The 14567-nt window shown below is 52.7% G+C and overlaps 6 protein-coding genes across 6 annotated transcripts; 3 read left to right on the top strand and 3 right to left on the bottom strand.

The window, feature by feature from the left end:
• Positions 1-1991: 1991 nt before the first annotated feature.
• On the bottom strand, positions 1992-2582 carry B0T26DRAFT_676055 (uncharacterized protein; the record flags this gene model as incomplete). Its single annotated transcript, XM_060439925.1, has 2 exons — positions 1992-2396; positions 2430-2582. 2 exons carry the CDS (start codon positions 2580-2582, stop codon positions 1992-1994), a joined length of 558 nt encoding a protein of 185 aa, XP_060296587.1.
• Positions 2583-3806: 1224 nt separating this feature from the next.
• Positions 3807-4734, top strand: B0T26DRAFT_710877 (uncharacterized protein). The gene has a single exon (XM_060442005.1). It carries the CDS (start codon positions 3951-3953, stop codon positions 4470-4472), a length of 522 nt encoding a protein of 173 aa, XP_060296588.1. The 5' UTR covers positions 3807-3950; the 3' UTR covers positions 4473-4734.
• A 173-nt stretch (positions 4735-4907) lies between these two features.
• On the top strand, positions 4908-5553 carry B0T26DRAFT_599220 (uncharacterized protein; the record flags this gene model as incomplete). The annotated part of the gene is made up of 2 exons (XM_060435686.1): positions 4908-4963; positions 5019-5553. Coding segments are annotated over 2 exons (591 nt in total), but the record flags the coding sequence as incomplete, so codon positions are not given.
• Positions 5554-6124: 571 nt separating this feature from the next.
• B0T26DRAFT_776756 (uncharacterized protein) lies at positions 6125-7732 on the bottom strand (the record flags this gene model as incomplete). Its single annotated transcript, XM_060446622.1, has 7 exons — positions 6125-6483; positions 6537-6590; positions 6666-6836; positions 6924-7380; positions 7422-7439; positions 7512-7597; positions 7702-7732. 7 exons carry the CDS (start codon positions 7730-7732, stop codon positions 6125-6127), a joined length of 1176 nt encoding a protein of 391 aa, XP_060296590.1.
• Positions 7733-8956: 1224 nt separating this feature from the next.
• B0T26DRAFT_676057 (uncharacterized protein) lies at positions 8957-11118 on the bottom strand (the record flags this gene model as incomplete). Its single annotated transcript, XM_060439926.1, has 5 exons — positions 8957-9016; positions 9123-9139; positions 9225-9256; positions 9458-9640; positions 9707-11118. The coding sequence occupies 5 exons, from the start codon at positions 11116-11118 to the stop codon at positions 8957-8959; spliced, it is 1704 nt and encodes a 567-aa protein (XP_060296591.1).
• A 1596-nt stretch (positions 11119-12714) lies between these two features.
• Positions 12715-14291, top strand: B0T26DRAFT_710879 (uncharacterized protein). Its single transcript, XM_060442006.1, has one exon. The coding sequence runs from the start codon at positions 13113-13115 to the stop codon at positions 14154-14156; it is 1044 nt and encodes a 347-aa protein (XP_060296592.1). The 5' UTR covers positions 12715-13112; the 3' UTR covers positions 14157-14291.
• The last annotated feature ends 276 nt before the right edge of the window (positions 14292-14567 follow it).

Here is a 14567-nt window from a genome sequence, read left to right on the forward strand (position 1 = left end):
CGAAAAAGATCAACGAATTGGGTATCCGAGCCACTGAGAATCGACTCAGCAAGATGGCAGGCCCCCGAGGGCCCCTCTGGGTGGATAATATCGCAGTCGCGTGGCCCTAGTAGTCGACGGCGATCAACATACTGTAGGGCTACATCCACTACAGCTTTCGTGATGACGGCGTTGAGCAGAGGGTTATTAATGGAAGCCATTGGCAGCAGTACGTAGGATCTCGACGGTACGGCAACCCTTCTCGAAGAAGGGTTGCCGTACTGTTGGGAAAAAGCCAACCATACTAGATTTGGCTGTGCACTATACCATATGAAGGGCGTTGACCAGGGTGTCACGAAGAGCCCCGCGAAGATACATTGCATAAATCGAGACGGATCGTTCCGGGCGCTCGGCCTCAAATTTGGTCGATAAATGTGGGAAATTACCACTCGATTGGGGTTAGTGGCCTTGCAAGGCCCCATGCGATTTTTTTTGTGCAGGTTTTCCCAACCGCAACGACACCGCAACGGCGAGCCGATCAGGCCCTAAAGGATTTACGGCCTCGCAGCCTTGACTTACTCGGCCACAGTCCCTTAACCTCTGGGCTTAAGTCCCTAGGGGTAGCTCAGATTGTGGCGTTCTCCCATGGCCAGTCTTTGAACTGGATGCGGAACGGCGACCGACCTGCCGGTATCTTATACAGCACGTTGACATCCAAATGGTACCCTTTCCAGCTGGCCTCAAATGGGTCGATAAAGTCGTCGGACACATGGTTTCGATGCTGCCGCGAGCAGGTACTGTCTTTCGACTGGAGAAAAAAAAAGTTGCCCCGTTCCTCGAGCACACACTCAACAAGGTAGTCCTCCATGTCGTTAGGAGTGCTGTCTTCCATTCCATGTCCTGGGTCTCAGGAGGAGTGCTCCTTGATGCGTTCTGTCCTCGCAGAGCAGGGTCAAGGAGTCCTGCATCGTAAATTCCCGAGTGTGATTCGAATGTCCACGCAGGCTGGAGATGCGCGGCTTGTGCTGCTAGTGTGGGGTTGCCCCCATCGGCCCTGCCTATTTCGTAGGGTGGTAGGGGTAATCATATGTTGTCCCATTCTGTCTCGTCGAGTTGCTATCACGGCTCAGTCAACGTAAGGAGACAGGGCTGCAGTAATCATCGCTGAATTCGTAGAATCTAAAGATGAAGAAGGAAGCTATGACGGGGACCGCGCAGGGCGCGGAGAAATGGGTAGTTGTGGGCCACGTGATACGTCAGGCACGGACCACACTCCAAACAGGAGCCTGTCCAGGCCATGCCGTGACAGTTGCTCGCACATCTCTGGAACCTCCGGGTTGCCCTCCGAGCCTGTCCGTGGCTTCTCCCACAGCCCAAAGCCTTCTGTTGTAGATATTACGTTGCCGGACTCCGGTTTGTCTCGGTTATGAGAGGTTAGTGACGTAAACTGGGCAGAAAAGGTCTATAGTGTCGGGGAGCTCAGGGTACAGACTGGCATTGAGCTCATTTGCCTCGGAAGTGCTGATGTCTTGTGCCCATAGGTCTAGGCTGAATGGCGAGGGCGTGTCGGTCGCGTTCTTCACATAAGGGACGCTCAGAGTAGGGCTGGTACGGAGAGAGGAGTTGGCCTCGCTACGCAAGGCTAGGGGCCCCGTTGTCGGACGACAATCTTTATACCCAATCTATTTATCTTCAGTATCCGGCATTAGACGCGGAATACTAGGCAAGGCTTACCAAAAGTCAGAAAAGATTGACAACCTTCGATATACTCGTAAAACTATCGCTAACTCCTACATTGAGAGGCCAAGCTCACGCGGTTGCCTACATTAGAAAAGTGGGCGGAGATAGAATATGAATCAACCTGCGCGTTCTAGAACATTCATTAGGTGTAGTCTGAAAGTACCAATGTTCCCTTGTCCCCTACAACCCGTTATAAGTGCATAGATATACGAAGCTAGGTAGGTTGTGCTAGACCAAGGAGATTGGGAAGGGTCTAGCAACTCCTAAGACGCCTAGGACTGCAAAACACTCTCGAACAAAGCCTTGACTTCCCGCTTCGCCTTGGACAGTCCTAGGTAGCTCTCATCAACTTCGCCAACCTCCGCAATAAACATTGCCGCCATAATGACCAAGTAGCCGCTTGCACCAACGTCCAAAGTGAACTGCTCGATACCGACGTCGCCCTCAAGGCCAGCCCATAGATTCTCTTCTTTCCACCACCCAATTTCATTAACAGCCTTCAAGATTGCGGCACGGTGCTCGTGCACCGGATGCTCCGGGTCACCGAGCTCCTCGAATACCGCGTCTACTTGGTTCCAATACTGGCGGTGAATCCCGATGTGGAGAACATGCCAACGGCGGTCATGCTCAAAGAAGACGATGACGTCGCGTGGCACACCCTTCGAGTGGTCCCAGTCCTAATTGAACCCACTAGATGGTTGTGCGACGACCTGAAAGTGGATTTGCTTGTAGCGGCTGCCGAGGATTTTCGCCGCCTCCGCGATATGACAGTCTTGGAGAGGCCCTGGAACCGCGGGGATACCGAGTATAAATTGGCCACCGAGCCGGGCAATAGCAGCTCTGCAAACCAGGATTTGCGCCATCTATATAAACAATTAGTAGGCTGCACTCTTCACTCAAAACCAAGGGCTAACCTTAATGGAGCTGAAGCCTGTTAAATGATAGGCAGGTGAACAATGCGGGGCCCGAGCAAAGCTAAGGTAGGAGACTTAGGACCACGCTCTCTTGCGTGATGGAGAGATTAGTGTTGATGGAGCATGCCGATACAGGGAGATTGAGGCTGGCAATAGCGGCGAAGATGTGCAAATACGAGCGGCTCGAGATCGAAGTGGAGTTGACCGTTGAGGGTGGTAAAGGATGGCGATGTCGGCCGGAGTTTAAAGCGGGAGACTGGGGAGTGGGCTCTTCGCTCTAGGCAGGTTGGGCGGTGCTGCTAGCTGGTTCGGCAGCTGTGGCTTGACTAATTGGAGGAAGCGCTCGTAGTCGAGGCGCGTAGCCGGAAGGCGCTCGCAGAAAAATTTCTGCGGTCGGCAATCGTTGGCAAAATAACCTGTTTTAAGCGCGCTCAATCGGTGCGACTAATGTTGCAAAATGGATTTGATAGATTGAAGTTGAAAAGGATGATAAGTTGTTGGCCGAAGGAAGCGAGAGTGGGTGGAAGGTGCTCGGCAGGTTGGTGCCGGGTAGTTGTTGCAGCTGAACATGAAGTGTTGGGGAATTGAAGCTTGAGCCGATAGCTCCGTGGCGTAAATTGGCAAGGCCTATGAACACCTGTCGGGCGCTTGTCATGCTTGGGGACGACAAGAACCGTAGGCACGATCCATATGAGGCGGTGATGAGTGGCAGATTAGCGGGTAAGGCGGGGCTTCGGCATCGGCTCAGTCTCCTCGCCGTGTTGTAGAGCATTTCAGGTCTAAAGCATTTCTCATGACTAATCACTCATTGAGTGGCTCAGTTGTGGCGGTTACACAGTAACCCCGCTCACCCGAGACGAGACAACAAACACGTCCACCTGAGCCATATCAAGCTCTTGATGAACCGAACAGGACAAGGCACCTGTCACGGTTAATAGGTTTTGAAGGACTGTTGCCAACAATATACCGTATTGATTTAGTGTAAAACTAAGCTAAAGGAGAAAAAAAGGAAAAAGAAGAAGAATCGCGAATTGTGCGATCAGCAGAAAAGGTTGTGGGCGGAGTGGCTCGCAACCACGTGACTAATGCGCTAGACCTAACTGGGCTTATTGGGAAGTGATGTCACACGGCAATGCGATAAGGAACCCGAAATGCGCTGTGCCGTGACAGCACCCAATCAATGCAGTTCCTGCTCGGTACTGCGCACGGTCAATTGGCGCTGCCCTGTCAAGTTTTGGTTTCGTCAATTTCAAGCCTGGTACAAAAACATATCTCGACAACCGGACCCGCAGCACACAAAACAGCCTTTTACAATAGATGACTCGGCTTATAAGGCTACAACAGCTGCAGTGGCAGCTACAAGAGAACAGCGTCTACGTGGAGAAAAACAGCGAAGACACGAATTGGCCGAACTCCAAAGCAAGGAGGACCAGCGCCGACGCCAAGAGGCGAACGGGAGCGAGAATTGATAAAAATGTTCAGTTTAATAACGCAACGCCCAAGCAAGCGATGCAGTGCTTCCAAAGAATTTACGGCGACGAGAACGACGAGTCTAAGGAATTGGCGAAAGAGTTCGGCGGGAAGATTCCAGATGGGGCGTTCTCTATAGCCGATATCCAAGGCTTCTTGACAGAAAATAAGAATGACTTAGCCCAAGCGGTTGAGAAAACAGACGCGTGGGTCTATTCTTGGCAGAAGGAGGTCTCGGCAGAAGGAGGTCTCGGCAGAAGGAGGTCTCGGCAAAAGGGGGGCTTTCAGGAACTTCCGATTCTGGTGACAATGTGCTACAGCCGAATCTGCGACAACTCAAAATTGGCTCAGAAACTGGGAATTTGGTAGCGAGCGATATTTCCAACGCCGAGATGTCGCGATGGGTGGGTGCGCAATAATCACGAGGGCGTTCATTTAGTTAGTCGTCAGCATCCGGCTGGTGGAGACGTGGGATTCTTCGGCTCGGCATTCTGCTGATAGGATCGTTCAGATATACCAAGATAGTAACCCGCCAATCAGGAAGCATCGCTAGGTTTAGGCTAAATTAACCGCGCCTGATCGCATGTAAATGCTTGCCCGAGACTATAAACCACTAGAGGGGAAGGGGGCCGACGTCGTTCCATCGGCGCCCAGCACATGCGTCTTCATCCTGCATATAAGACGCGGGCGCATCAGCACCCTTGCAACCCGTGCCTGAGCATAGAACTTCTTCGCACATCACCATTACTACCATCTCTTCCCGATTAGGATCCTCTATAGCAAGTCATGTCTTGTGAAGTCCAGGTTCCCGGTCTTCACCGGAGTCCAACGCTGGATGACCTAGAGAAGTGCCGTCGGCTGTATGTACCCTGCTAGCCCAATGCAACTCCTTGTCGGAAGCTGATATCTATATAGCTACAACACACTTCGCGGCGATGCTGATCAACTTCCCGTTAAGGAAGAACACCTCCAACAGCTCGCTGAACTCTTCGTCAAGTACGGCGTGGACAAGGTATTCGGCATACACCTGATTCATGGTCACTTTAATATCGAAGAGGGGAATGTTCTCGTTGGAGAGGACACCACAGAACCCCTCTGCCGTTGGACGAAGCCTGTTGCTATAGGCTCTTTGGACCTCGACAACCTGTATGGGCACACCTTTGTTGTAACCGATAAAGGATTTCGACCATACGAGTATCTCGTCGGCGCTCTTCCAAACCTGACCGATCTCAGTAACGACTTTCTTCCTGAGCTAGTTTCTTTCCTCCAGAAAAATAACCTGACCGAAGTTCTTGCTCTCGAGGTTTTGATGCAGCCACTACCCTCGACAATGTCGGAGGTTGTCTTGGGCGATCAAGGTACCATCATGCTGGAACCTTCATGCCTCAAAGATTATCATCCGTTCCGGCGGACTGGCTGGGCGTTCATCGAAGGTGGTACCCCACGAGTTAATGATAAGGGGAACCAGGAGCATGTTGGTAGCCCCAAGGGACATGTCACCGTTATCCTTCCAGAAAAAAAGATAGAGTCCTCCCAACAAGCTCTGGCTATTTTACAAGGGTGTGGTCTCCTTAGCTAGCTATATTGAATTTCGTCACGATCATCTTAGCAGTAGCCAATGTAACCCAAAGTGTAATAAAAGGACTGTAAGGATAATCGGGGAATGTCATAGTACACGCCGTTAGTTCTTCCAAAGCTAAATGAACCCCTTCCTCGGCAATCAGACTGGGCATTCCATGTACTTTGACGTTAGCGGGCATGTTGTCTGGGGGTGGGCTAGGGTGTAAAGGGAATTGTTGGGCTAAGTCCCACGTAATTGTGAAGCTGATATACGCGCCGAGACTAGTATCATCGGCGAAAGGTCTATCCAGAGTGACCAATCTGATTTTTTGACACCGAGTTAGAGTTCGAAAGGCTTGGATTGCATACTCTTTATTAAGGATGAACGATACAAGCGACGGTTGGTGGGGCCATTCGATGTTGGCTGAATCTCGAGGTTGGAGCTCACCCGCCGCATCTTCTCATTGGTTAGTAGTCGCTCTTGTGCAGATGCGGAAGTAGAATGACTGACCGGCAAGAAGATTAATATCCGAATGTAAGGTGGGCTCAGCATCATCGTCGCCTTCCGCAGTCATTTTGATGGCATCACCAAGAGCCCGGCCGTCGATTGTCAACGCACGTGCGTTGGCCTTCCAGTCCTGGTCTACCTTCTTGCGGACCGCCTCAGAGAACTCCCAACATGTCTCGACGACCTTGGAAACCTCTTGATCGCCTATAACATTATCCGTTACGGCGTCTTGAATCGCGGCTCCTACAATACCGTAGTGCCCGGGAAAATGCGGGATGTTTCTCAGAGGCGGAAGAACGATCATCGCCTCATCTACCCACAGTGGTTAGCTTAAGGTGTATCTTTCGGAATTACGAAGTACTTACCCTCTTTCCACTGCATTGACGGCGGCGGGCTGTGCTGAGACTCGGGCCGGGGGCCTGTTACCACGTCTTGTGACGACCATGGGCTGAATGTGGCGGAATTAGGAAGAGGGGCTACCTGTGTGAGCGTACCATCTTGAGGCGGGAGGAGTGTTCTCGGGTAAGCGGATAGCTGGCGGTAATCGATGATTGTGGTGGGCACGGCATGGTCGGTGCCAGGTTCTTTGTAGCAACGCTCAAGCAGGTCTGCGAAGCTCTTAAATTCCCGGTAATTGACAAGGAACGAGTGGTTATGTTGGAGACCTCGCATTTCATCTTACCCATAGGCCCATTCCCGAAAAAAATCTCTGCTTTGAAGCCATTTCTCCGGAACCCAGCCGGCCCACTGACCGCCTCCTTCCTCTGCGAACTCCTCAAGGTCCCAGTATCGCGAGATGGGCGACCATGGAGGAAGAAGTAACTCCTCAGTACGTGTGGGACGGCCAGAGGCACGATTGAAGTCGGTCAATGTTATGCTGCAGTCGCCCTTGACAATAACGTTCCTTGGATGAGGATCATATAGTTGGATTCCTACGACGGCCAGTTCAGCCTCGATCACGTTTTTGATCACGAGGAGACGGTCATGATCGTTTGGTAACAGATCGTACTGGATTTTTTCGTCGCGAGTAGCTCGGTCGATAATATCCAACATGGTCTGGCCTTTGACATAATCGACAAGTATCATGCGCACCCAGCGCTCGAGGGGAGGCCCGCCAGCCGTGACGAGCCGGAATGTCCAGGACCCGTAGTACTTTGGGACGAGTCCGGCAAGTTCCTTGTCAGAATGCTTCTCCATGTATTGGTAAGCCTGGTATTCATAAGCATAGTCTTGATCGGCTAGATACATACCGTTGTCGCATATTCTCTCTGCAGTCAAATGGGTCAAATGGGTAATAAATGCCATCGTAGATCTTGGCGACGCGGACGTTGCTTCAAGACATGTGTGCCTCCATGACCACCCTGAAAAGACCTTCTTGCCAGACTGCCCGTGATAGTGAACATGCGTTCATCGTCTCCAACGCTGCCTGGTTCTGTGTCGTATGGTGGGTTGGTGCGCGCAAAGGTGAGAAGGTCAAAGGATTGATCGTTGGTAGGCTAGACCGTTTTTTTGCGCTGATCGTCAGCGTACATGCCGCCAAACGGGAGTGGTAGTGATCCATGGCGAAAAATACGAAGCTAGCCACCTGTCACATACAACGCTGCATCAATTGAGGGCCAAAAGTGCTTGTATTTGGAAGAAAAGGAAAGGTGGGTACAGCCGAGATACCGTAGTCATGTGGCCTAGCATATACGCGACCTGCGCCTAACGTATTTTATAAGCGAACGGATAATATAAGCGAACGGATAATTTTACACCACCCCACCCTCTCGACCTTTCGCAACGTTTTCGTCCACCACACAATGTAGCACTACCTTCAAAGGAAGCACAATTAAACTTAGCCCTTGAAGCTCTTGGAAAAGACCCAAAACTCCGTCTTTCAGCTGCAGCAAAGATCTATTCTGTTCCTTACACTACTCTCTACAACCGACGCGTCGGTCGGCCTTCACGACGCGATATTCCAGCCAATTCACGAAAACTCACAGATCTAGAGGAGCATACAATTATTCAGTATATATCTGAGCTATGTGCACGCGCATTTCCTCCTCGGCTTCGTTTTGTGGAAGATATGGCCAACCGACTGTTACGCGAACGCGACGCGCCCCCTGTCGGCAAGCTCTAGGCTCACAACTTCGTCAAACGCCAACCAGACCTCCGGACGCGTTTTTCGCGTAAATATGACTACCAGAGGGCTAAATGCGAAGATCCAAAGATTATTCGCGAGTGGTTTGCCCTTGTGTATAATACTAAAGCCAAGTACGGTATCCTTGACGAAGATACGTACAACTTTGATGAGACTGGGTTTGCGATGGGTATGATTACTACTGGGATGGTTGTTACTACTTCTGATGGCTATGGGAAAGCTAAAAAGGTCCAACCTGGTAATCGTGAATGGGCTACAGTTATCCAGGTGGTCGTTTTTGGACTGTGTGTGTGAATTGAACCAATGTGGCCGTTGGGCCTTGACCACAAATAGAATAGCTCCACCTTATTTTTCGGCGTCCAGGGGTTCAACCAAGGCATTCATAGGCTGGCTCGTGGACGCGTTCGAAAAGGATAAAAATGGCCAGAATTGCACGTCGCCGCCCTATGGCCGTAATAGGAGACCTCCCACGACGCGGGGTCACGATGACGACGGCGATAAACAGGCTAGCAAGTCCAATAAGCCTAGCGTCTCAACGCTCACTACTGGCGGTAGCGGACCAATATCCTCTACGCTGGCGAGGAATGCGGCCCCGGGCCCTTCGACTTCTGGAATTGATACAGGGGCTGGCAACACGCAGACTCAGAAGCTGAGACCGAGGTAAGATCCGAAAGGGACGCAAAAGCCGAAATAGAAACATAACTTGGGTAAGGAGCAGTAATCAGGGGTTCAGGAACGCGGGGCATCAGATGGGGGGTTATTCATGAGCTTTGATGCGCGCACCTAGCTACTTTTTCGTCGCACCTACCTGTGGGTCCTTGACAACTGCTGGCAGTTGAGATACTGATACTTAGACTCCAATTTAGGCTAGTAAAATCATGAATTACTATCTAGCTGCCCATATACTTACTATGCAGCCCGGCCACCCGGGTCAATAACGCTCTGTTCAGGGGGCCCAAAAGATGCGGTCAAAACATAGTAGGGAATGTAATGGATGAAGTACGCACCCCCTAATACTAAAAAAATACTAGGATGCAACGGTGGACGGCGGCAGCCAGCTCTGCTTCGCCTAGGTCTAATCTAGCCCCCCCCCCCCCTCCTTTCTGGGCTGTGCTGCGTTCGTGGTGGCATTTTCTGGCCGACTTTGGGGAGCCGCCGCCCCCGTATTCCATCCTTATCGGCGGGCTGTGATAGATGATTCTGTAGTGGAGCGACATGCCACGTCTGCCGAATCGGTACCAGTTTTCCCTTTCGCTACCGCCCTCCACCACAATGTCGTCCAGGTCAATCGACGCTCGTCCGATGATCCCCGCACTTCTTCTGCTTCTATCACTGTTGTAGGAGACTGTGGTGTTTAGGGGGCAAGTTTCGGGGCAGCGGTAGACAGCAAACCTTAACACCTGGTTCCAAACTGCCGATCTCTGGTCATCGAGAGAGTCCATTCTTGCCATCAAGAATCTCCTTTGGCTGCCCAGACTAATAGCGAATATTAGATCCTTCGCCCCCTCGCTCGCTATATTAGCTGGCAGGTTCTTGACCTTGATGACTATAAGGCTTATTGTACCAATCTCGACGCCGAACTCAGAGTCATTCAAGACGGCGTCTGGGGCGAGGCCGGCGGAAGCAGGCGCTTCGCTGCCGCCGTCTTCGCTACCATGGGCATGGTCCTCGACGTCTGGCACTGGCGGTAAAGGTTGCGTTCCGGCTGCTTCGGGTCGACTGTCGATAAATACAAATTCGCATTCAAGCTTGCCGGGATGTTTACTACCATTGATTGGGATCGTGGCTTTGGTTCGGCTCCCCCCCGCGACGATGAATCTGCGCACGTCGACCGTCGCACTACCAAACCCCGTCAAATGATCGTGGGGATTATGACCGAAAATCATCACCAGCAGCGGTGGAATTACTGCCCAGTCATAGAAGGGAAACTCAAACTGCTCATCCCATACCACCGCCGATCCTTCCAAGCCGGCTGCCTTTGATTTCCTCAAGTCTTTGCCCCAGATCGCGCGGTAACTCAGCTTCTCATTCCACTCGGCTCCATTCAAGGCTGGTGACTGGAGTCTTTTGACGCTAAAAGTCAGTGTGCCGATTATCTCCCCAAGGTTTATCACGTCCTCGTCAGAGTCTATCACGTCCTCGCCAGGGTTTAGCACGCCACCCAAGGGGATGCTTCCATCGGAGGGAAGCTTGTTGTTGCCGTCGCTTGCACTCCCGCCTGCAGTCATCTTGCCGTCTTCTTCCGGTAGCGGCACAGCCGCAGTTTCTTGCTCGGCTTCGGTAGGATAAAATGCGACTTCATACTCAAGAGTTCCGAGGTTTTCAAAGAAGCTGCCAATTATCGAAGACACATTCTTTTCTCTCTCTCTGATAAGCATGATCATATTGGCAGAAAACTTCCCCATCACATTCCTTCCTCCATATGCCCTATCGACAATCGAGATGTCCAGGCGCCTGTACTGAGGCAAGTCGTGCACGGATTTATACACGCGGGATTCCAGTAAGTTGTACACGGAGTCGTACACGGGGAATCTGATTTGTTCTTCCCATATGACTTTGGATTGTCCATCCATGTAGGCCCACGCCGTTTCTCGTTGATGTTTGTCATAGGCGGCAACGCAAACTATTTTCTTAGTTTCGAAATGAGAAACGTTTGGAAAGGCGTTCAGTGCTATGATTTCGATAATAATTTCACCGATTTTCTTCCTCTCATCGCCCACATCCGTGTCTTTCAAAGCTGCTGTGTCTGGGCCCGAATTAGGTTTGTCGCTGTCGCCATCGTCGCCGCTATCGTCCTTTTCCATATCGCTGTCAGCCTCCGAAGAAGGGAGGGCAAACAGGGCAAGCTGCTACTGATGCCCTCCAACGTGGCGCTGGTACTGCTTTGCTGAAGCCAGATTATCGCGGTAAAGCGGGCAGGGGACTCCAGCGTCGAGGTCGAGTGACTGTTCGCCGAGCCTGACCAAAGCTTCGGTCTCGCCTGGCGCCCTGGCAGAGGCGTGCGCACTGTCTAAGTGATCTCGGCATGCGGAAAAGGATGGAAAGGATGAGTCGCAGCCAAGAAGGCATTTGTACGTCTTCCAGTGATTCTGCCTAACATGATCCATCCAGTGATGGCGGCGGGAGAACTCTCGCTCGGCGGTCATGCAATGCTTTTCGAGACAGACGTAGGGCTGCAGATCTGCATAGACGTGTTTTCTTTGGTCGCAAATCAGTTAGCGTCCCGTTATCAGCGTCATCAGATATGCAGGAGCAAGTAAGCCTACTTCCAGGCGACCCTGTCCTCCGCCACGATCATCATGAAGCAGAATGGGCACTGGAATGGGCCCCTCTGCGCCTCGTTTGGGAGTGGAGACACACTCAGTCTCTCAGAGCCGGCCGCCATCGATGTAGCATATGAAGTTTGGGACACTCCAGCATCTGATCGGTCGTCTTCAAGAACGGAATGGTAGGTTGATCAAGGGCTGTTGTGTTGGAACCCGTCGCTTCCTTCAACTGGGTGGGGATTGATGACGCGATGGTCTCGGCCTCGCCGATACCCGAGATGACGATGGTGGCATTGTGCTGTTCGGGCTGTTCATGCTCCTCAAGTCCAAAAGAAGCTTTTCATGGTGGGTTTGCCAGTATTTCAGGCTGTCGCCTCCTCGAGAGGCCTTGCCCAGCCTCTCGGCAAGCCATGGTTGGATCACTTCAAACTTTGAGTAGACGTGCTGTACGTCAAAAGGCTCAAAATAGGATGTGTCGGTCAACTTTGACGACACGTATCGATCATGGGGGGCCGGGTTGCGGATCGTCACATTGAGGCGGAGGAGACAGTCGACTACGTCTGCGATGTGGGTAGCGATTTGCCCAAGTTCGGTTTCGGCGGAGTCGAGTCCGAGTCAAAGTCGAGTTCCGGATTGAGCGGTTCGTCGAGTTGGTCCCAGGGCGTCTGCTCGCCGCTAGCGATGACGGCCGTGTCTTGGAGTAGCCCATCCAGGTCCCGGAGGAGGCTGGCAACTTGGGTTTTGATGTGTGAGGCGTCTCGGAGGCGATAGTCCAGCGGGCTGGTGCCCGTTCTATGGGCTCCTATGTTGCCAGACCAGATTTTGAATCTGGTTTGCTCGTCTCTCAGCTGAGGCAGGATGCTGAGCGCCGAAGGGTTGGACTTTGCGGATGGAACCCGGCAAAGGGTCCACCAGCTTTTTGAAGCGGCCCAGACATGTTGCAACCAGGCTGGCAATGGCTGTGCCAGTGCCAGTGCCAGTGCCACTACGCTCTGTCATGGTAGCTGACCTAATGTTCAGTGTCAGGAAAGAGATGCTCTCATCATGTCCGCCAAAATCGAGGAAGATAGGTACCGTAACTCCTAGGGAACTGGGCCGTCCGTCAAGGCACACCATCTCCTCGTGCGGGGTCGACCCACACAAGCCAACCATAGGCTGGACGGCTAGCCGTCTCTTCTCCCACTTGCCACCTATTATGCCGAGCTTGGGGCCTGGGCGTCAGACAGAAGTTCCACGACTGCGCAGAGCCCTCACCGGACTGAAACTCGCTGACAAACTCGCGCGATACAAAGGAACTACCCAAGATAGTCATATCGGGCCTCAAAGTCGCGGGAATCGTCCTCGGATCTCTACCGCTCGTCATTTCGGCACTCGAGAACTATAGCCAAGGTCTCTCGGCATTGCAGCGGTAGCGGAAATACCAGCGCGAGCTGCAGAATCTCATCCGAAATCTCCAGACGGAACGCATCAAACTCCAGAATGTTTGCGAGAAGCTGCTCGTTGGGCTGGTGCCACCCTCCAGGATTGAAGACATGATAGAAAACCCGTTCGGCGACCCATGGCGCGAAGAGACGGACCGTAAGATCAGGATCCGGCTCTGGGTGTCCTTTGCCGTTTTCGAGGCCACCATTGGAGAGATGAGGACCGCTATCGACGAGATGAAGAGGAGAATCGACGGTCAGCGCGATGGAAAGGTATCGGAGCTCAGCCGCGGCGTCTTTACGCTCAGGAGGTCTACCTACGAGGACCTTCTCAAGACCATCAGAGACAACATGTCCAACCTCGAGAATCTCACCGACAGGAATATTGAGCTCGAACCAACTCGGCGAGTGCGTTCCCAGGGAAAGCTCCTAAAAATTCTGCGGGACATGTCAGACAGCTTCTACAGGGCTCTGCGGTCGAGCTTTAACTGCAGCTGTGAACATGACATTGGCTTGAGTCTCGAGAGGCGATCCGCCGATATTACGCCCCTAGATGATGACGACACAGTTGCCAAAAAGATCGCATTGCAGATTGCCGTCTCATACAAGATGTACGACGTGTTCAAGGCTCCCAGCACGGAAACCAACACCACCAGCAAGCACATGGTCCGCCGTCTCCCTGCGCAACATCATCGAGCACAAGGACCGCCACCCTCCGCTAACCTACCGCGACCGCCTCCGCCTCACCGTCGTCGTCTCCTCCAGCGTGCTGCAGCTACACGACACGCCGTGGCTCCCCGAGACGCTCACCAGCCGCCACATCTTCTTCCTCAAGAAGCACGACTTACCCCTATACGGCCACCCGATCCTGATCAGCCACCTGCCAGACAGCGCCGCGCTTCCCCCACCACCGCCGCCATCAGCGAACACCATCCCAATAGAGCGCAACCCGACACTACTAGCCCTGGGCTACCTGCTAATCGAACTAGCACTAGGCACGACGCTCGACGCGCTGCACGCGGGGCTGAGCCTGTCGGCAGTGTCGGCGGCGTCGGGGCCCATGGCCGATTACATTGCCGCGCAGACGGCGCTGGACCGCGTGCGCATGGCGAGCTCGAGCTACGAGGCGACCGTCGCGCGCTGCATGGACGGTGACTTGCACCGGCGCGGCACCGGCAGCGGCAGCCGTGGTCTCGACGACGAGGACGTGTGTCAGGGCGTGTACTTGGGTGTCGTGGCGCTGCTGGAGAGGGACTTGGAGATGGCGTGATGTATGTTGTTAGATTAGACCGTATATTAAAGAATGTTTCATGATGACTGGCTTTCCATGATGACTGGCTTTCCATGATGACTGGCTTTCCATGATGACTGGCTTTCCATGATGACTGGCTTTCCATGATGACTGGCTTTCCATGATGACTGGCTTTCCATGATGACTGGCTTTCCATGATGACTGGCTTTCAATGATGAAAACACGAAATTTGGCTGCCTGTTGTGCAACTGCTGACTTGTATTACCATCCTCCACTGCTGAGCGGGACGATCAGGCATCACAGCTCCGAATAAC

The sequence above is a fragment of the Lasiosphaeria miniovina genome (assembly GCF_030549165.1).
Source record: "Lasiosphaeria miniovina strain SMH2392-1A chromosome Unknown B0T26scaffold_4, whole genome shotgun sequence".
NCBI classification, from domain to species: domain Eukaryota; kingdom Fungi; phylum Ascomycota; class Sordariomycetes; order Sordariales; family Lasiosphaeriaceae; genus Lasiosphaeria; species Lasiosphaeria miniovina.

Bases quoted from the DNA above. Each gene is read 5' to 3' on its own strand.
- B0T26DRAFT_710877 (XM_060442005.1), top strand. From the start codon at position 3,951: ATGACTCGGCTTATAAGGCTACAACAGCTGCAGTGGCAGCTACAAGAG.
- B0T26DRAFT_710879 (XM_060442006.1), top strand. From the start codon at position 13,113: ATGATAGAAAACCCGTTCGGCGACCCATGGCGCGAAGAGACGGACCGT.